The sequence below is a fragment of the Ornithodoros turicata genome, chromosome 1 (assembly GCF_037126465.1).
Source record: "Ornithodoros turicata isolate Travis chromosome 1, ASM3712646v1, whole genome shotgun sequence".
NCBI classification, from domain to species: Eukaryota; Metazoa; Arthropoda; class Arachnida; order Ixodida; family Argasidae; genus Ornithodoros; species Ornithodoros turicata.
This window is the reverse complement of record NC_088201.1, coordinates 106,082,683-106,104,332: the sequence shown is the minus strand read 5'-3', so window position 1 is coordinate 106,104,332 and position 21,650 is coordinate 106,082,683. Positions and strand designations below refer to the sequence as shown.

Genomic DNA, 21,650 nt, shown 5'->3' with positions numbered 1-21,650 from the left:
GTATGCCACGAAGTCGAAGCAGGCGGCCTCGGGTACAATCGTCAACAGAGAAAACCGGAGGTTGACTGCCCTCTGATTCGTCCGTCGCGTCACTGTCCAAACCACGTCACAACGATGTTGCTGTTGCTCGGACGCTCGCGGCCATAGAGGTTGCACTAACTTCAAAATCTGTTGATGAAATAACTAAGCAATTATCGGGAGAGCAAATTGGCCAAATAGGTTGTCGAAGGATGCTGAACGTCATGGTAACGATTTCGTAGCCACGTTCCCGGACGCGACCGTCCCTTTAAACGCTACTAGGCCTCATCTACGAGCGCTCTCACGATAGACCTCTTGTGCGGAAAGCCCTCATCAGTGAGCGAACTCACAATAGTCGTTATTCGGCGTATGGTGTCATCAGTAAGGGCATTCACAATATCCCTCACGAGCCGCAAGGCCTCATCCGTGAATGACGTGACAAAGCATCACCTGTAACCCAATCTTGGGTTGTCTAACTATACTATAATTTCTTTTCTGGAACCGTAACCGTAACTAGTTTTTCCGTACATGTTAAAGGAGCAATGAGCGGACATTTGACGTGGCTCGAAACTCTGCCTCGTTCGTCAAGCTGTTCATCGGGAGTCACCATGCAAAATATTTTCGATATGTGGTGTATTATCACTCAGTAATCCGCAATTATAATAAGCACTCGGAGAAGGCAGAAAAATCCTTGCACGAACGGCCTGCTCCCCTCGCGTCATCACCTCCCCATGCCTTTCTTTCTCGTTTCGTTCCTGTCAGCGCACGCGCTTGTACTCATTTCTGCTGTGCCAATCTACATCACGAGTAACATGATCGGCCTTGCCAGGGGCCATAGCTGACGTCACGACGTACCCTTATCATCTCGTTCTCTTACACGCCCATTATAAGAGTAGAGGATTTTTGAAAGGTTTATGGAATCGAGCTCGTCGTTCTTTTGCAGGAGCTCATTTTATTTGTTGTAGAACCCGTTGCAGCTAGAAACAACAAAAAATAAATAAATACAGGTACCACCTCAGTATTCCTTAAGAGAACGTACTGTGCTGTTCTCAGCTTCAGAGTGAGGTTTACATTTGCTTATCTTGTATTTGTGCAATTCTGCAGTCCAAACGGAAACTGCATCACATGTGCAATAATTTCGTCAGATACATAGTGTAGTGCTATGATCGGTAATGTGAGAATTTTTCATGTAAATTATTTACCGTGGTAACGTTGAAGTGAACGAACCTGCTCAACATAGAACAATCACAACAGAAGCCTCACAAAGTCCAGTTGCGTACTTCACTTGAATGATGGCAGTTGAAGAAAAAGCATCAGCAGTGGGCTGCTGGCCGGCCATGGTAGCCATGTTAAGCATGCTACTCTTCAATGGTAGCATCTCTGACCGGCAAGAAGAAATTGTGTGTTCGAATCGCACTGCTAGTGCCTTGTCTTTTTTGTTCACTGCATTAATTCAATTGAAATATTTACGTTACATATTATTGATCCTATCAAGTTCCTTTCATTGTTTTAAGGATGATTTGCGGCTTACATTTTAGGCTCCTGCTATCGGACAGGGATTCATCTTCAGGAATGGGTGAACTGCGCCTGCGGAACGTCCTTTCGGTCATTCTGGTCTATTTCAGTCTGTCTTCCCTGGGAACAACAAGAGGATTACCGACAGGTAAATGTCAGAGGTTCCAACAAAGGAACATATGTTGGACACGAAGTAGCGCATCACAAGATCGCGTGCAGGTAACGGCTTCGGTGAATCTGTGCAAGACCTGTCCGCACAAGGAATAGCAAGCGCACAAATTTAAGCGTTCACCAGTGCAGCTGCAGTAAGGGTACATAGTAAAACATACCGGGATACTTTGTTTTCTCCAAGGACTGTTTGATATTGTGTGCTGTTCAACCTCGTGAGAACTCTTGAACCGTGAATGAACGCTGCCCACCAGATGCATGGCTTTCGTATTCTTGCAGAGTTCTTGTGCTCCATCGGCCAGGAGTCGGATCTCTAAAAGTACAACTCACATCATCATCCTCTCGTCCGTTCCCAATTAACAATAGGGCAGTGGACCGCCAGAGTGTCTGTGATTCGCGCCCACATCATCGTCATCCAGTGTGTGTGTGCTGTGTTGCGTTGCGTTGCATTGCTAAATTATAATTATTTTGATTATGTACATATTTTGAAGAAGATATTATGTGAAGAAGAGGTGGCGAACAAGAAATTGGTTTGGTCTTTAGCCGGCCGTTCAAGTAACATAGGACAACCACTTCCAGAGATACTGCATGGTGAACACAGGATGAGTCAACATACTGCGCGGGGCTACCATGGAACGACGACGATTGGGATGGGGGACGATCAAAATGATGATAATGATTCTACCTCTCTATATTTTTAGTTAGCAAGCATGTCAGTTCTTTTGCTGAGAACTCCAGTTTTGCCCTGGCTGATGCTCTACAGTACAGGGAAGTGACGTCCTAGTCGAAATTGTGCATAATAATGCTTTAAAGGCGGATAATGAGAAAGTCGAATGTCACAGTATCCCGCTCTTCAGCATGTGCACAGAATGACTCTCTTGCCGAGTCTGTAATTACTGTAATGCCGAGTGTTTCACAGGTTAGCAACACAGGTGGAGCCCGTAGTCGGGGAAGGGGTACAGAAAAGACAAGCCGAAGCTTCACCGTTGCACGTAAATTATGGTTTATTTAACAAACATTGATAAATGAACACAGGAATCCGTGAAGACATGTATCTTCAGCTTAACTTTTCTGTGCAAGTTATTGACTCCGCACTGGGGCCTCCACGTGTATCGCTCATCTTCATTCGCCGACAAGTGCATTCAACAGCAAACCTTTCTGTGATTTTGATTCGTTGCTATTTCAGAGGTGGTGTCCGTGCGCGAAGTGTGTAATACCACTCAGTGTGAAGAAAGAGGTGAGCTCAAACGCAACTACTCGAATACGTCATTTAAATGCATTACAAACGGTCATGATGTTCTGGATCTGTAATGGTGGAAAATGACGCATTTTCCTTCAGTAACACCTGATCAAACACAACGTGTTTTAACACATAATGACTTTGTATTTTGTTAGTTCATATCCTGCGGATACAGTTGGATCACCGGCAGTAAAGATACCATGAAGCGTGTACCTACGCATATATTTTCACTTGTTTATTTCTATTCTGTATTTTGCTGCACCAGCGCATCTCTCTGCATGACGGCACAACATGTTGAGGGGCAATGGTTGAATGTTCTCAACAGTAGCCGATTATCACACAAGGTCGAATCGCGGCCAACTCCAACTGCAGCTTATGTGGTGTTGTGGATGATATCGCGCGATATTTGATTTTCCTGTCCTAGTGTGAGGCGCGTTGCTACGTGCAGTTGGATTTTGCAGCACTGCAGACAATCGGCCTTTCAATATCCTCATAGTATTAGGGCCGTGGCACCCCATGGTAGACAACTTGCGTTTTTGTGCTTTTCAAACATATTTTCTAGAGATTCCAGCAGACAGTAAACTCTGACTCTAGGCTGTACAACGGGAAGAAATTGAAACTTACCGGACTCAGCTTGTTGACTCACAAATTTACTAAGCTAGTTCATCGTTCTTTGACTTTTCGCTTTCTCGCTTGCTCCCCTGTCGTTTCTTCGTTTACCCAAGACCACAACGCCGCTGAACAGTGAACGTTGCGTACTTTTGAGTTCCACGTCTGTGGAACCACATCTCCATTTTATTTTTCGTACACCCACCCCACCCACTGTTCACAATGCAATGTATTTAATATAAGTTAAGTAAACCAATATGCTTGTTTACATTTTCAGCGAAATTTCTCCAAGGTATTCTCAATACGAGCGCTGATCCATGTGACGACTTCGACCAGTACGTTTGTAGGAAATGGCTTGACGCACATCCTATTCCTGCTGACCAGAGTTCCTATGGAGTGTTTACTCAACTTAAAGCGGATCTCGAGACAGAACTCAAAGGTACGTGCATAGGTCGATTAGAGGCTAACTAATTTAGAAAAGACGTATGCGCATGACCTGTTCAAGATAGTGTTGGACCGCTAAATGAACTGAACAAGTTCCCACTGTGTGTCCCATGCAGCATTTAGAAACTGTTGTAATCAAAAAATAGAATATGGCAGCCCTAGCGACAGATGTGGCGGAACGGCATATAAGCTTAGAATGGTTGATAGAATAAGAAACACCTGTGGAACGGGCACAACAAAAAGAGAGCAAACACCTTCTTTTCGCGAATGCTTTGTACCTGGAATGTCCGCTATACTCGGATAGCTCAGAGAAACCTCAGAAGGTCCACATGACGCAGCGTTTCGAGTACTAATTTAATTCCTTAATTGTTTCTTTGTCTCCAAAAAGTGGCAAAGGCACCCTATTGGTGCACAAATACCACCATCACATTATTCTTTGTCTGCCTTGTTATAAAAGTGCGTTCTAGTAACAGCATGAATTGTCAATGTAGGCTCATTTGCTATATTACGAGGACTCACAAGAAGTTGTATGTTCCAATACAGATGTCCTTGGAAACGCAACATTGTCTTTCCATCCACCGGATAGCCCAAACATAACGCACAAGATACTGCGAGCGTACCAGTCGTGTATGAATGAGAGTGAGTATTGTATTGGGTTCTCCGTATGGGTATTACAAAATTGAAAAGCAAAGCGAGACAATTATTACTTCACTGTGAACGATTACACCTCACAAAAGCGTACACTCTAAATCCAGCACCCGATATGTACCGCATGAAAGAGGACCCGCATCTGGGCCAAGCGGTACGCATGGGGTACAGTCCTCAACCAGCAGGTACAGTCCTCAACCAGCAGGTACTCGCGACCACTGCGAAATTCAAGCGGTACAAGGGCTCCGAGACCCATCCATACCGGCTAGGTACCTTTTAGGCGCGGTCTAGCAGAGCTGTACCTCATGTGTACCGCGTGTTCCCGGCGCATGAGTACGAACGCCTTCTCACGATCTCCGTGCGCTGCAAAGATATTTCACGTGATTCCGAATACCAGTCAATAAATTATAAAGAAGAAGATAAGAAAGTATAAAGAATTATAAACAATAAAACATTATAAAGAAGAAAAGGAAAAGATAAAGAAGCGTGACCACAGAGCAGCTGCAATGGTGAAGGAGAGATGCAGTAGTCAGCGTTCATCCATATACGTTGTGTGCCCCGTGTGTTCGGCGAGTTTGTGCATCATGACAATGCACGCTCGCGATGGACAAGCATCACCCGTGAAATGGATGTAATTTTCGAATAAAGGTATTTGTTTGTGATATTTATCGCACAGCGTAGCTTCCTGGGGCTGTTAATATATCGTAGAGGAGGGAAACCACCCCGACGGGTAGGCCTAAATCGCTGCGCGCTATCCGTTGCATGTACCGCACGTGAGGGTGCGTGTACCTCTTAAATTTAAGAGGTACATTTAAAAAAAAATGTACCTCTTGGCGAAGCGGTACTTAACTGTTACATATACGTTACCTGGTTTAGAGTGTAGGCTTAGAGCGCTCTCTGTCTTGTGACCAATGTAACTTTTTGGTAGCGTAATCCCTTTTTCCAGCATTGGCTGGTCACTCTCTCCAAGCTGAATATGGGGCTGCCGAGTACTTTTATCACTCACCATTGCAGGCAGCCACTCGCGATTGGAATTCTCTTCCCGAGCATGTCGTTGCATCCCAATCATACAATGATTTTGTGCAAAACTGTGAGAGGTTTTATTTGTGTTAACCCTGTAATAGTTATGCAGTGTGTTGTGCACATTTGTCCCCCCCACTATAACGAAATGCCTTCTGTGGGCACTTAAGGTATATGAATAACTAAACAAATTGGCTCCCTACTGAATGAAGTAGAAAGTAAGCTCGCAGGAACCATAAGAAAGTGTCACTGAAATTCCTCATTCGCGGAGCGCACAACGGCATGTGTATTAGACCATCTCAGTCCTATTAACATCTGCCAAACTGCCGTTAAATGTGAGTTCAGCGCATAAAGCAAGCATGCTTCGATATAATCTTTTTTTTTATTATTATTCTGTTTTAGCGCCGCCAGGCAACTCGATATAATCAGAGCGACAACCCACGGACAGATAACGAATATATCTGTACACCTATCTGTATGCCAAAGAAGAAATTTCGTTACACCCGTTTCAGATACATCGGAAGAGAACAGCACGGAGGCGCTACGAGGAATACTGAGAGATGTGGGTATCGCAAAATGGCCCGTCTCGTATACAGATGCCGACATACCTGAGTGGAATGAGACGTTCACTAAACTCGTGCTCAAACTTGGTCTAACGCCAGTAGTCACCTTGTATGTGTTAGAGGACTTGAGAAATGTTACCAACTATGTGCTACAGGTAAGTGGATCACACGTAGCAACGGTGTCTGGTTGTATGGGAGTATTCGCCCCTGCCCATGCTGGAGTGCGTTTACGCTACAGGCGTGCGTTTCGCGTGGCTGAGTGGTTATCGGGCAGGCCATGTCACGTCAAGAGTGGGAGGTACCCGGGTTCGAATCCTGGTGCCGGCTGTGCTGTCTGGGGTTTCTCTTGGGTTTTCCTGAGACGCTTTCAGACATATGTCAGCACAGTTCCCTTACAAGTTGGCCCAGGACGCACATTCGCTTGGGCGTCAGTCGTGACGTTGCCCACCTGTGTGAGACCGACAACGGTGAGCTCTTTCACAAGCACAACCACCATCACCACCTTGCTGCGCTCGAAAAGCGCGTAGTTCTAGTTTCAGCTCATTTGCATAGCGAAATTTGACATTTTATTATGTAAAAGTGCGTTCGCTTCACAGGCTAATATGGACGGTGAATATGAATAATGACTGGCTTCAATTCTGCCATCTCGCATTTCCCGAAACTCATCTAATTAAAAAGTACATTAATGAATTTTAGCTAATTAGTCGTCCAGTAGTTGCAAACGCTGTCTTACAGGATGTTCGCCTGGCCGTATAACCCACCTGTTGAACGGAATCTTTTTGGATCTGCTAGTTTTTGATACAAAAATTCTTTATAAAATGACGCGAAATGCAGCGTCAGCTGTGCGTGTGGTGAAATGGTGCCGGATGAAAGTGTGTAGACAAATTTATTTAAGCGTGATGAGTGTTGATTTGTGGCCGCTGAAATGTTCGCCGAGTTGAATGGTGTCCTGAACGAGGCTGCTGTTCTGGAACACTGAGCCTATGAATGAGCCATGTCTAGTTGTGGGTTGGCGGACGTCGGTGCACAGCGTAAGGTCCGGTCGTTCGGACATATCACGTAGGAAAGTGGTGTGCGACTATATACACGATGAAGCGCTGCGCAACATTCCCCACGCCATCGGCAAACTTTGCTGACCTACTTCGGTTTCTATCTCACTTTCCATCGATAGCGGTTGTAACTTGGCGGGATTCTCCTCCTGACTACAAGCGCTACGCGCACATGCGTGCACATGTAGTTTTGTGCGGATATGCGAATGGCGACAACGCTGACGTGATCACGGGAAAGGCTTCACTACACAGCTGACGCTGTAAAAAGACAACAGGCGCGACGGAAAGAGGCGCTGACTATGTTTTAGTATGTTTCACTGCTTTATGATACATGATCTCATCTATCCTGCAGGAAATGCGCAGCTTCTTAGTTCGCACACTGTGTGTGACATTCGTTAAATTACAGCGCTATAAAACGCATTCGCACTGTCGGCACCACGTCATGCATGTTGCTGTGATATATTTACTTTTGAGTGTCCGCAACTGAAACGGACACCTCTGAAGTGATTTTTTTAGAACGCTATGCGAGCTTATCATGAACAACATGTGTGAGGAATATGCACCACGTCACGAGTGGGCGAATATGAAAAATACGCTACCGCAGTTGCGCGTTTTTGCTTCATCACACCGCACGAAATTACCTTAGGAACTATGTCAGGGATTTGCCAACAACGTGTTCTATACACAAGGAAAGGGCGTTTAAAGACGAATAGAACGATATCATTCGTGTTAACTGTCTCGTATTTGCAGAAAAGCAGTTACACGCCAAAAAGTAAGGACTTTTTGCAAACGAGACGATTTTGCGATTTTTTATCTAGACACCTGCAAAACCTACAACCTCAAAGATCAAGCAAACAGAAATTAACGGCAGAAAAAATTAACGGCATAGCCTTAATGGCTATGAAGATACGGGGCATGAAAATTGTGAGGAAGCGCGGTGCTCGAAATGTTCATTCTTGAAGATTATTTTAAAAAAAACTACAAGATGCACAACAACAACTTTATTTTTGTTGTATTGTTGACTCTATGAGATGAGCCACAGAAGATTGTGTACTCATCTTCCTAAGCTTTCCCTAACCATTTATGCCGCTTGTTACCGCTTGTTACCACTTTATTTTTAAGATGATGAATGGGGAAAGTTATCACCAGGGGCGACACTCCACCACATTGCTGATAGCGATGTGGGGAAAGAAACAATGAGCCCATTCACAATAAGGTTCGAACTTCTATGGTGTCCAAAAATGCCAAGAGAGCTTGGAGGGCACAGCGTTGGTGGGCTGGATTTGGCCAGGGACCAAGCAATTTTGAGAGAGAGAGAGTTCAGTTGATTAAGAGACCCGGAGAGCGTGGTTCGGGAAGGTAGGTAGTGTAGGCAATTAAAAAGAATGACTCTAGATCTTCTAGAGCACCGCATTGACAGCATCTGGAAGAGTCAACTTGTCTTAAGCGGTAACGTCACTGAGCTGTAAAGGCGCGTACCCACATGCGGAGAAACTGCGCGGAAAGGCGTATGCGGAGTGCCGCCAACTTGCGAAAGCCGCCTCCGCTTTCCGCTTTTCCTCGACCGCGCAATGCACGATTTTTAGCGGCATTCCGCGCATCATCAGCCAATCAGGTGTTGAACGGAAGTCGCGTCACGACTTGTTTTTCTTCCGGCCTCCCACGCGGTTCCCGGCACTTTGACAACGTCCTCAGCTGGAAAGCATGGCGAGCCGCAGCTTTCGTTTCCCAACCGGTGATTTTATTGCGGATATCAGGTTATACCCCTGTTTATACGATAAGTCGTTGCCATCCTACAAAGATACCGGACTCAAAAAAAGTATTTGGTCCGACATCGGTACTAAATACGGCATCACAGGTAAGTAGAGCGCAAATAGTTGGCATAGTGGCGATCACGATCAAGGTAGAAGCTAAGGAAACATTGTTCACAGGAAAGGAATGCGAGGCCAAATGGAAAAACCTTAAGGATCGCTGCACAAAACATCAAAGAAGTGGTTCAGGGGCGCCAGCTTGGGAACATTATGAATTAGTGAAAACTATAATCGGGTGTTCAGGGAGCATTTCACAAACGTAAGTGTTGAACGATTTTGGTCTTAGAAATTGAATTACAATGCACAATTGATTGTTGAGTGCAGAAGGCTGTCATTAGCAAATACATTTGTTTACTAGAGCAAAAGGCATACATGCATGCTAATTTATTTGTGTGCATTTGTTTATTGCAGCATTGTAACAAATATTCCAGACAACAGCAGGTATGTTGGTACAACGCAGTTCTAATTTTACTTTTTGCATTTCGAACATTTGCACAAGGAATAACATACAATTTCTTCTTAAAAACATAGTACCTCTGCTGGATCAACCACCCCCACTACAGTCACAGACCTTTTCAACTCATTGTAAGTGAATGCTTGGGTTAATGGAGATACCAGAGACAGATATAGAAATATGAGCCATTTAGCATGCGACATATTTAGCAATTACACTGCATTTTATGTCTAGAGTAGCCTTTTTTCTTTTTTGCACAGAAATTACAAAGGAAATACATTTGGCACTACATGTAACACACCTAAAGAAAATTCAGTACTTCCAGCAAAACACGTAACCTGGATTTGAGGCACTTCCAATGACAAACTTAAACTTTGTTTTTCCTGTTGACATGAACAAGTATAAGACTTTGTGATGTGCACAAGGAACTATAAGCAATAGACTATTACCATTCAAGAAGAAATCAAGTCTCTGTATTACGGTTTACGCACCAAACTCTAAAGCCAATGCACCACAAATGCGGGGATGGTTATGACACTATATTTTATGTATTTGGTGGGCTGCAGTGCGGCAGATTGAGTTTAAGAAGCACTGACTGACATAAGGAAACAAAAATGATGCATACATAACAATGATCCACTTACGCCAGCATCTGCACATGGTAACCACTCAGATAGTAAACCTGTCACATTTCTTTTCACCCTTGTTCTTTTTATAGCTGTGAGGAAGACGAAGAAAGCAACATGGTGCAGGAACAGGATGTTCAGTTCGTCTCCTAGTCCACACTTCCACGGGAACCATGCCTTGACCAGTGAGTATCGTTATGGATGCTGATGTGTACGGATAGCTTTACTGTTACGTTGAAATCCATTCGCTGTTTTAGGTCACCCACTGTCTCAACAAAGAGACTGCAGGAGTCCTGTAGTCATGCTGGAAGGTATGTACAATAAAATGTGAGGTACTTTCACACTATAACTTGAAAATTGAAAACAATATTCGTGACCTCAGTGACGCTGGTGTACCCCAAGCATGTATATTACATCTTTTTCCTCCCAGGAGCAAGAAATCTAGAACTGGCAATCAGATTGACCAGTCAATACAGCGATCCTTAGAAGCATGCTCTTCAAAGTTGGAGACTTTGCAAGCAGAAAAGGATGATGTACATCATTTCTGCCAGTTTCTGGCTACACGTCTACGTGAACTAGGAAAGACACAGAGAAGAGAGGCCTTTCACAAACTGGGAGATGTATTGTATGAACTGGAGGCCACCAGTGCAGACTACTGAGCTCTCATTTGTGGACAGTTCTCTCTGTCTGTCGCAATGTTGCTTTGTCAGCTAATGTATATTTATGTAGTGTAAACAGATTAAACGAATGAACTGCATGTACTGTTTGGAACACGGTTTTCTAAAATCTCCAGCGTGTGGCGGAGCGGTTCCCTATAGGTGACTTCACGCACTAGGGAACTATACCAATACCTTCCCCGAGGGGAGGCCACGTTCAACTGCTCTCCCTAGCAGACTATGCTGAGTATGTGATGGTTCTATGTCCTGACAGGTGATGCTGCATGGCGTCCCCATGGAGACAGTATTGGTATAGTTCCCTTGTGCATGATTGCTGATAGGGGACTGCTCGGCCATGGGATGGAGATCTTCGACAACCGTGTTGCGAACAGTACATGCATCTGCACTTCTGAATAGAAAATACCTTGATCTATATGTGTTTGTCTTGCCATGGCAACTTCCCCTCAGTCACAAAATACAGGGCAAGTCTGTCTCGGACTGCTGCTGCTGACCTGCAATTAATGTAAACAAGAGGATTGCATATGCTGAAAACTGTATTTGTTATTTATTTCTGATATGCTACAAGGCTACAGGCACTGAAGTGCCAAATAGGTCGCATTAATGTTTGGACCCTCATTAACTCAGCCCGTGTTGTGCGTCCGCAAAAACGTCGAGGAAGAAACCAGTTTCTGAGCAGACTTCTTTGTGAAGTGTCAGATAAGCTTATTCTAGTGCAAGCCTGATGTGAGCAAAGACATTTACGAATCCATATCTATGGGTTTACTGACTTTTTGGGATGATAGCCAATTCCACTTAGCCCGCGCAGCAGTCCAAGATCACCACCGTCTGCCCTCCACGCTCCACTCTGCAGGTTCCCACAGGAATCTTCGTAGTCGGTGTACCCTGGGATTGAAACACACCTTGTCTCAGCTGAAATACCCTACACGAGGCTAAGTTGTCTTTATGCACCTATGGGATTGTAGAACATTGAAGATGTCTTCATAACAAAATTGTGAAGCACCACACATGCTTTCACGATTCTCTCCACATTCTCTCGTTTCGCTTTAAATGGCCTCCTGAGTATGCGCCACCGGTTGGCCAGGATGCCAAAAGCATTTTCGATGAGGCGTCTGGCTCGTGACAGGCGATAGTTGAAGATTTTGTGGTGGTGTTCACTTGCAGCTGAAATAGTAAAATATGGGCAACGTTGCTTGGATAAGACTATTTCTTGCAAGACACAGCTAGTGTGACCTATAGCCCAAGCGGTTTTATTTTCATTTTGGTTTGCGTACCTCTTCTTGAGTATGGCCGCATCAAGAACGTCCTGAGAGGGAAGGCTTCGTCTCCAACAATGCAATGTGGTATTGGCCCTGCTGTCCCCACATTCCTTGGCCCCGGGATGCCGAAGTCACTGCCTTCAAGCACTTGAAGAAGCTTTGAACGGGCAAAAATCCCAGCATCACTTTCACCGCCAAGGTGCCCCATGTCAACATAGGTGAAGCTGTGTTGAGCAGCACATTAGAGAATTTTAGTATACGGTGCTAAACAGTAGGAGGCAGGCCTACCGGTACTGAGCATCACAGACGGCAAGGAGGACTACACGGAAGGTCCCCTTGTAGTTGTAGTTCTGCGAGCCAGACTTGGCTGGACATTCAATTACAATGTGCTTGCCATCGATGCTCCCTATGCAGTTGGGAAACTGCCATCTTGTTTCCATTTCAGATGCAATCTGAAGAAATGTATAATTTTTGAAGATGGCACTCCTATCAATGTGTTACTTCACATGCACATCATGCTAACATCATTCATATCACCTGTCTCCATTCTTCAGTTGTCGATGGAAAGGCTAGGTACTGCCCCTGGAGGCAGTTCCATATGGCCTCGCATGTTTCATTAATTATTCTGCTGGCTGTTGAGCGGCCAACAAGAAAGTTAAATGAGGTGCTCCGAAACGTGTCCCCATTGGCCAGGAACCTACAGAAAAGAACTTTCTTATATGTCGCAGTGCCATGTTATAATGCTCAAACTCAAGTTAAGCTCCAGCCCTGGAGGCAGCCAAGATTATGTTTCTATGCTTTCCTAAATCTTTTATCGCACTACAGGTAGTCTGATTTTCTATTATGTGTGCGTTGTGTGTAGCATTATGAGCAACACAACCATCCATTTAGTAACTTTGTTACTTTCTCAGAAGGATCAAACAGGTCTTGGGTTTTCTGTTCTCATGTTTTCTGCTGCGATTGGTCACAACACCATGTTGTGACCAATGCAGAAATCGGTGAATTCATTCACAGATCGAAAAAATTTGGATCTATAGCGCACTTTCTTCCCGTAGTTTTGGTTAGTCCCAAACATACCTGAGAGTCAATGCCAGCCTTTCACTCGCCGGGATGGCTTTCCTCCAGCGTGTGTCCCTGCGTTCGATTGATCCCCGAACATATCCCAACAAGGTGTCGAACGCCGCGGGGGTCATTCGAAGAAAGCTATTTTGAGTTAAAACAAGCAGGAAAAAGTCTTACGAGAACGTGTAGTGTTTGGTTACTGGAACCTATCGTAAAGACTTGGACTTACTCGCGGTAGAAAGCTTCATCCGTGCAGCGCAAACGTGGCAGGAGGCAATTCGCCTGGCCTTCCTCGTTTCGGTGGCGCCACAAAGGATGGATCCAGAACCTCCGTTCCCCTCGTCTACGCTGTCGATTTCGCAAAAGCACAGACGTGAAAAGCAGAACGTTTATGACGGTCAGTAGCTCAACTTCGCTGTCGCTCGCCATTTTGATCGGCTCCTCAGTCTCACGAGTTCCCGCTGTGGACGAGAGACTCGCGAGCGGAGCGGAGAGGGGAGGCGGCAAGCCGCGCATGACAAGCGGAAAGCGGTTTCCGCGCATACGCACCGCATGTGGGTATACCCCTTAAAAGCCACATCGAGTCGCATTCGACGAACTAATGAATTTTCAATAGCTTAAAGTGCAGATTTTGAGTCAGTGAAGCCTACCCATTCCCGCGTGGTAAAATCAACTATGTGCTGCAGAAAGAAAAGGATATCATATGATATAGTTCTGCAGCTGTTGATGAGGTTGGATGCGAAAGGCGTCGTCCCTGCACTACGCCTTCGGATGGTATGACGAATGCCGAGCAGGACTTGCCATTTCTGGATGCGCCATCTGTATATGCTGCTATGTGGAAAACGTGTCGTCTACCTGAGCAAAAAAAAGGGGGGGGGGGGCTCGAAGTACTTGAGGGGGATTCTCATCTCTTCGTTTCAGAAGGTTCGGAAGACTTACGAAGGTGGGAAGTACCGGCAGAGACCAGGGTGCTTCCGGCGGTGTTACAGGCTTAGCTGCGAAGCCAGTGAAACTCTGGCGTGTCCCCTACGATAGTCGATAGAAGCCGCTTTCTGCGCGGTATCGAATGTTCCTGAAGAGCGAGTGAAGGGGAATGTGCGCACGCAAACTGCGAAAGTGCCGGGCCGTTTCACGTTCACGTTAACCTCAACAGGGAGTTCACCTGCTTCAGCCGGGACTTACTGTGTCTCAGCCATTCTGGGAACTCCAAGGCAGCTACGAAGGCTTCGAGCAAACAGGGTGCGAAGGGTGTTCAGGGATGTTGTGAAAATCCTGTGCAGGATTCGAAGATTGTAAAGCACAGTCGCCCTCGCCAAGGCTGTGTGAATTGCTAGAAGGGAGGGCTGATCGCAGCCCCATCCTGAGCCACAAAGATGTTGAATTGCAGGGAGCCATCGCTGCACTTTGGTTTCATGGCGCTTAATGTGGCGAGCCCAGCGCCGGTCCGAGTCCATGACCACGCCAAGGAAGTGATGGAAACGTGCACAGGCTCAAGCTTCTTGGCACCAACCCAAAGAGGAAAAAAATTGTCATAGCTTTGCGTGTGAAAGGGAGCTCGACGCATTTTTGGGGCAAAAGGTCCATCCCAAGTTGCGTGATGTACATATGTACATTATTTCAAGCCAGCTGCAAGCGGTGCAGAGTGGCTGGTCACGATTTTCCTACTGTCAAAATGACATCGCCATCTGCATAAACAGAGAACGCGACTTTGCGAGGAATTACCGATTTTAGTCCCGCCATCATCACATTAAAGAGTGTAGGACTCAGAATGCTTCCTTGGCAGACACCTTGATGGACATGATATTTAGGGCTTTGGCCTTGGGATGTACGGACAGCGACAGTTCGGTCCGTAAGGAAGTCTTGGAGCCAGCTGAAGAGTCGACCGGATACCCCAAAAAAGCGTAAGGCGTGGAGCACACAAATGTGCGATACTGTATCACATGCGCGCTTCATGTCTAGGAATACCGATACGACGATCCGCTGGTGAGCGCGAGCGTGTTGGACTGTAGAAACTAGATCGAGAAGAGGGGTCCACGAAGCTTCGGTGCTGACTAAATCCAGCCGTTTCGTGACGGAACACACCTTGCTTTTCGAGCCACCAGTCGTGACGGTGCAAAAAGATTCTTTCCATAATTTTTTTCCATACAGCTTGTGAGGCTCACAGGACCACTGGACTCCTGGAAGAGCTTTAAACAGAACTCTGACCTGTTCGCTTGACCTGTTGGCCAGTTCGCTTACCTGACCGCTTCACGTTCACCGTAATTCATCCTCTCATATTAACCTCTTGTCTATTAAGCTCGTGGCTACTTGGCTACTCTTGGCTTCAGGTGTCAAACTCTGGAAAAAACCGCAGTGTACCGGGGTCGAGGCAGCCACTGGTGTCGTTAGGACCACATAGATTTCGTCGCTAGCGTGTTTTCATCTACACCCTTGACGGTAACCAAGGCTGCGAGAGGATTCTTTTGAGGGAGCGTCTCCTTCAGTGATCGAATTGCCCTCCAGATCTTTGTGGCAGGGTCAAACGGTGAAAGGTATTCACAAAACTTACGCCAACGCTTCCGGTCTTCTTTCTTAAGTTCTCATGTTACTTTAGCTTTCATCCGACGGTACGTCACAATGTCAGCAAGTTGCCCTCTCCGACGAGCCGTTCTTTCTGCTCGGCGGCGTAATGCCCTAAGGTGGCTAATTGCTGCAGAATGACGGACGTGTCCCGTCACCCTTTTAGACGTGACCACCGCGTTCTGAACGCCGCAACTAACTGCTTGCGAGAGAGCCTCTGATGACATACCGGTGTGGCCAGATGTGCTGAGGCCTTCACGAAAGTCCAGTCCTAGTAGTTGCTGAGAGGGACAGTCTATTGTGCTAAATATATAAAGGTAAAGGGACGCTACCTCTGATGTCGACATCCGTAGCGCACGGCAAGTGACGAATTACGTCAGCTGAGCACCAGGAAAAGGTCCAGTACATTGTGTGGCGTTGGTGATCGCATATAAGTTGGCCCACGATTGTTCCGTAGGCACATGTGACGATTCTCCGTTGCTTCCAACAACCTCCTTCCGCTGCCGTTCTTCTTCCGGCTTCCCCAGCCCGTATGATGAGCATAAAGTCGCAGAGGACGAGACCCGGGACTTCCAGTCAATCAAGTAAGCCTTCGCGATCACTCCACGAAACCTGTACCGCGGGACGTATATCGATACTGACGGCCGTTAACAGCATGGGCCGAAGACAGATTCTGCGGGTGGCATAATCATAATGCCTGACTGACCCTATGGGCGCAGCAAGGAGGTCATTACAAAGGTATAGCGCTGTTCTGCTCTCAGAGGATCGATGAGATCGATAGACTACATCCATTAACGCGATGTGCAGCGTCCATGTCGTATTCCCATACAGCTATGCAACGAAACTCGTACTGTTGTAGATGTGATTTAAAATCATAGAGGTTGTCACGCAGGCTTTGAGTATATCACTGCATAGCTGTGGCGTTTCTATACGATGCCGTTGTGCTGAGGTAAATATAAAGCCTCAAGTGCGCGGAGCGCTTTAACCTCGGGCAGTTGCGACGTACCAGCAAATGCAGAAAATTGCCTTAAGTACCGTGAGCACTGCAGAGAAGAATTGCAGAGAAGGTATATCTTCAGTGGCTGATAGTGGTAACTATCTTCTCATGCCTCCTCGTCCCGTCACACTGGCGTAATTGCGTGTAATCTGCCTTGATTGACCGGGAGGTGTTGGGTGGCTGCGATGGTCTTCTGCGACCTCCGTTCGCCACGTGCAGGTCGGGGCGGGAGTGCAGGAAATTCTTGTACATTTGTACCACACGTGAAAGTCGTACTGCCACACCTGGGAGGGTAAGACGGGAGTCGCAGTATCCGATCTTGGTGTCTCTTGGCTGCGGCGCTTATCACAGAACATCAAGAATTATGCGGGATGGTCGGATTTACAGTTAGCACACGTTGCTGTCTTTAATTGGTGCAGCCTGATCTTTGGTGAGGCCTAGCGCAAATGCCACACCGTGTAGAACCTCGGCAATTTCGAGTGATATGAACAAATAGTTGGCAGTTATAGCACTGGATGGAGCCCTTGATGTACTCGTGGACTATGAAGGTCTGAAATCCGATGGCAGTTCGGTGTGGAAGACGGATTTTGGATTCAAAAGTCAGGATGACCCTGCATTACGGAGTTAACACATCACCAGCATCTTCTGCCATGGAATGCCGAACTTGTCGCCGTGCAGATAACCCCTGCGTATTTGAGGTAGACCACGAGATCGTCATTCGAGTACTCTCTGGGAACATAATAAATCTTGCCCATATTTCTGGCATACGATTGGGATATTGATGGTAGCACAGGAATTCCAGCTAAACACTTAGCTGACAGAAGGTTGCGGGCAACTGCTTCAGACCGTACAGAGACGAGGAGAGAACCATCTCGGTGGAAACGGTGGTGCGTAACCTGTTAGCTAGCAGGCGTATCTCACTGGCGACCGCATTACCGCATTAGGATTCACCTTCCAGAAGGTGTAGTTACTAGATGCTGGCCGAAATAGCATGGAAATACCACTGGCTCTGGACTTCCTGTAGATAACAGTGGTGAACGGATCGTCACGAGTTACAGCAGTGTGGGCATCGTTCATCTCATCTGGTGTGGAGCGGCCGCAAATATATTTTCAACAAAATATAGAGGCAAATATTATGATAGAGACAAAGATATTTTCAGCTATCTCGTCCGTGAATGTGCTTCTTAAGCACTAGGCTTCAATATATATTGGAACGAAGAAAATCTGAGAGGTTGACCGGACCACCCTGCCTGACTCTGCGTGAAATCACCCTGCTTGACATCCCAGGTCACTTTACAAACACTAGAAGTCGGATGGAGAAAAAATGGAGTAGTTGCTTGGACTTTGAACATCTACCTTACAAGTGCCGGGAGTATAGTTCTGATCCCGATTTCCAACGCAATGTTGTGACTCTGTACGTGCACGGATCGCGCATCGCTTAAGAAAATGGCAATAAAAATACAATGTCGCGACTCCACGGCGGTGAAACCTGTATCAGCAAAGTGATTCACATCACTTGACATTCTGAAATATTCCTATCAAAGCATGTGCAAAACAACAGGCAGTGGAAAGAGCAAGAATTAAAATATTAGAATCGATCTATGTTGGTTCACTAAGCGCGGGGGTGAGAGCAGCAACACTTAAAAAACAAGGAAGGGTGGATAGGATAGCCCTTGGCGAACAGAACGCCACCTTACAAAGGATAATAGCGATGGTATGAAAATGTTCCGGGAAGAGGTACTTGTGAACAGACTTTTTTTCTTTTTTTCATCGTACGTTGGTAGAAATTTATGGAATTTTCGTCCGTTTCGCGTCAATATTTGTTCCACCTGTAATACCACATTGTACCAATCTGAGTAATCGAGTCTCATGTAAACTGGCATAAACGCTAGCAAGCTAGTGGACAAGCTCCATAATCAGAAAGGCAGCCGTGTCACACGCACAATATCAAATAGCGACAAGATAGAGGACGCGGTCAGTGTGTCGCGTTTTGTCGATCTGCATGCCACACTGGGGAGTCAGCACCACTAAGAACTCAGCTGCTCTCAAGACGTGTTCTCCCTGTTTTGACGACAGACCAAATTTCTAGCTGTGGACATGGGGAATGATCTTCAACTTTTCGTTATTCCATCAGGCGTGCTGAATGCATCACTTCGGCATATGATTCGTCACGAGCACTTGCGCGAGTCAACCAAAACGGTTTTGGAGCGCGCGAGCTTTAAATGTAACGATAACGATCGCTATGTGAAAGTTCAAGATCAGGCGTTCTTGCGCATTTCTTCCAATGGTCTTGCATGGTCTTGCGCATGTCTTCCAATCGAGTGTGCACTCTCACTGATATCGGAACACGTTTTGTGCAATTTTTCGTGCGTCATATTGGTTTTGTATTCGTGCGTTTTCCTTGGTTTGTTGATCTTCCAGTGGAGTGGATACACGCGGGATCGAGTCGAAATTAATCGAAGACCGACGTGCTATATGGAATGTCGACATACTACACAAGCGATTTAACAGACAAAGCACATATGGCATAGCAGCAACACCGGAAAACATAAAATCTTATGTACGGGTAAACACCGTTGCATTCGAAGCAACTTCTCTGTTTCCGTTGAAACACACGAAAGAGAAATCTGATCGACAGACAAAGTGCATAAATACGACATATTTGGAAGCAACAAATTTTAAATTGCTAGGTACAGTTATCTACACGTGATTGGTGATTATTAAAGCAAATAACAGTACATGCGCGTTTAATTCAAACACTTACGTTCGTCTATCTCACAGCCAAGTTCATAATTAGTACAAGTCTCCATCGTGACGAGGTAAAAATGAGTGACGTCCGTGTATTCAATTAAACATCGGTCGCTTTAGGCGTGATGAAGCTCGTTTATTCCCAGGGAACAATTTGCACGATTAACGCGCATTTTAAAGGCATACATTTTAATTTTAGATATTAGTGTGCTGCAAATTGCCGGCTGGCTCTGTGTTCCAAGCATTTCAGTCACAAAGAAGATAACCGATAGCCCCTTCGGAAAAGGACTCAGAAGAGCAGATTCGCCGTTGACGCGTGTCAGCGAAATCAAATGTGGATGGGCGACCTCCTGCGGGATGGCCATTGAGTGTCAATGTGTCACGGGTATAGTTTAATAGTAAAGGGACGGATCATCTTCTTCCCTTTCCTTACATACTCATCTCCCATGTAACATAACCTGATGAAAATAGTGTTATGGCAAACTTTTCAGATGGACCAGCACATTTTTGGAACTGTTGGCCGGAACCAGTTTCTGAACCAGTCTAACCAGCACAACAGGAAAATAATCGAAGCATATAAAGCGTACATCGTGAATGTCACGAAACTAATGACAAACGGCTCCACGGGCCACAAGGATCCTAGTGCTTTGGCAGACGAAATAGTTGACTTCGAAGTTCAGATTGCAAACGTAAGACAAAAACGCCTCCATAAGAAAGAAAAGTGTGCTTGAGTTATGGTATGGCGATCTCTATAGCAAACCATGTGTGTTCACAGAGAACCCGATCACAAGCAGCAAGACGTAATTATATTGCTAGGTACAATAAAGTAACTGTGGGTGAACTCCAGAGCAATCATTCGGAGGTAAGGTACCTTATCATAAAATCACATTTAGTCCAATTTTCTATTTTAAGGAATCTTTAGTACATCAATTGCACGACATTCGCTGAATAGAGATCTCTCATCAAGTGACTCAACCTGTACCTCTTGTATGGCGCCCAAGAGTTAGATATTTTGTTCTGTTTTACATTCATAAACAGGTGTAGCTTCTGAGCTTTCGACCATGTGTTCTATAATGAATGTTCTTTCTCCGTAATGGTGAGAGGGGACCACAACACTCTTCATTTGTATGATTTTCTGAATTTAGTTTCCATTCATGGAGATCGTAAAAAATATTTTCAACAATATCAGCATAAGAGTCGACGAAAAAGAACCCGTTATTGTGTGGGACACGGAGTACTATAAATCAGTATTCGACTTCCTTGGCACTGTCAACAGGTGAGGCAATACAGTAAGGTCCTGTATTTCACATAACTTATTATAGACTAGTGCGAATCCCTGTGCCAGCAACGGAGAGTCGTTGGCAGCATGGGCGCCGTCACGAGGGCAAAAGTGGGGCGTTCCCCCACCCCGGATTCAGCACCTAAATATTGCCTTCGCAACACAATCACGAGTTATGATTCCTCTCAGCTCTCTACGTTTCAAAAACGTAGGGTTTCTGAGCCAAGACAACGTAGTTCCGGGGGCAGTTGGCGCACATCATTACAAGCAGATCATGTACCGCGAAAACGATCCCCTGAACATACTGTCCTGCCGCACCCCCACCCCACCCCCACCCCCACCCCTGGAAAAAATCCTGGCGGCGCCCATGGTTGGCAATCATGCAGAATAGGCTCCCATTGCTATGTTCTCTATATGTTGATATTGCAGTCGTATGTATGCATCCTTTAATTGCGCTGCTCGACTTCGTTGCGCACGCAAGAGAACCAGCATGGCGTTCATGTATATCTATACTTGTTCTCTCTTTTTGCTTCAGCTTTCGAGGGTGACCAATAAGTAGGGTTCCGGGTATTCGGAGCAAGACTCCCTTTTTTATGCGCAGCTCTGACCTGATCTAGAAATTATATTTCCTGTTTTGTTACCTAAGAGAAAAAGGTGTTTCATCCCTCTCTTTCGCCATGATTTTTTGTAGATACCAACCACCTCGCTCGTACGAGCACTCTTCTGGGTGAAAAACAGCTCAAACACGATGAAACATCAAAGAACAAAATGACTAATGCAAATCAGCTTTTGCCGGGTTTTTCACGAAGGTCGCCCGGCAGAATAATTCGTAAACAGGTGCCGTTATGAAAACAATTCTTTTCAGCGACGAAGGGTGGTGCCTCAGGACAGGAACCGCCGATATTTC

The 21,650-nt window shown here is 45.8% G+C and overlaps 1 protein-coding gene and 1 long non-coding RNA gene across 2 annotated transcripts; both read left to right on the top strand.

Moving 5' to 3' along the window:
• Positions 1–1,310: 1,310 nt before the first annotated feature.
• On the top strand, positions 1,311–21,134 carry LOC135381860 (neprilysin-1-like). Its single transcript, XM_064612569.1, has 10 exons — positions 1,311–1,405; positions 1,557–1,681; positions 2,888–2,938; positions 3,828–3,989; positions 4,538–4,633; positions 6,175–6,380; positions 19,956–20,153; positions 20,610–20,740; positions 20,787–20,854; positions 20,956–21,134. Exons 1-10 carry the CDS (start codon positions 1,311–1,313, stop codon positions 21,132–21,134), a joined length of 1,311 nt encoding a protein of 436 aa, XP_064468639.1.
• Positions 10,284–11,327, top strand: LOC135367406 (uncharacterized). The gene is made up of 3 exons (XR_010414452.1): positions 10,284–10,350; positions 10,423–10,476; positions 10,596–11,327. It is a non-coding gene; the product is annotated as an uncharacterized LOC135367406 (long non-coding RNA).
• Positions 21,135–21,650: the final 516 nt, after the last annotated feature.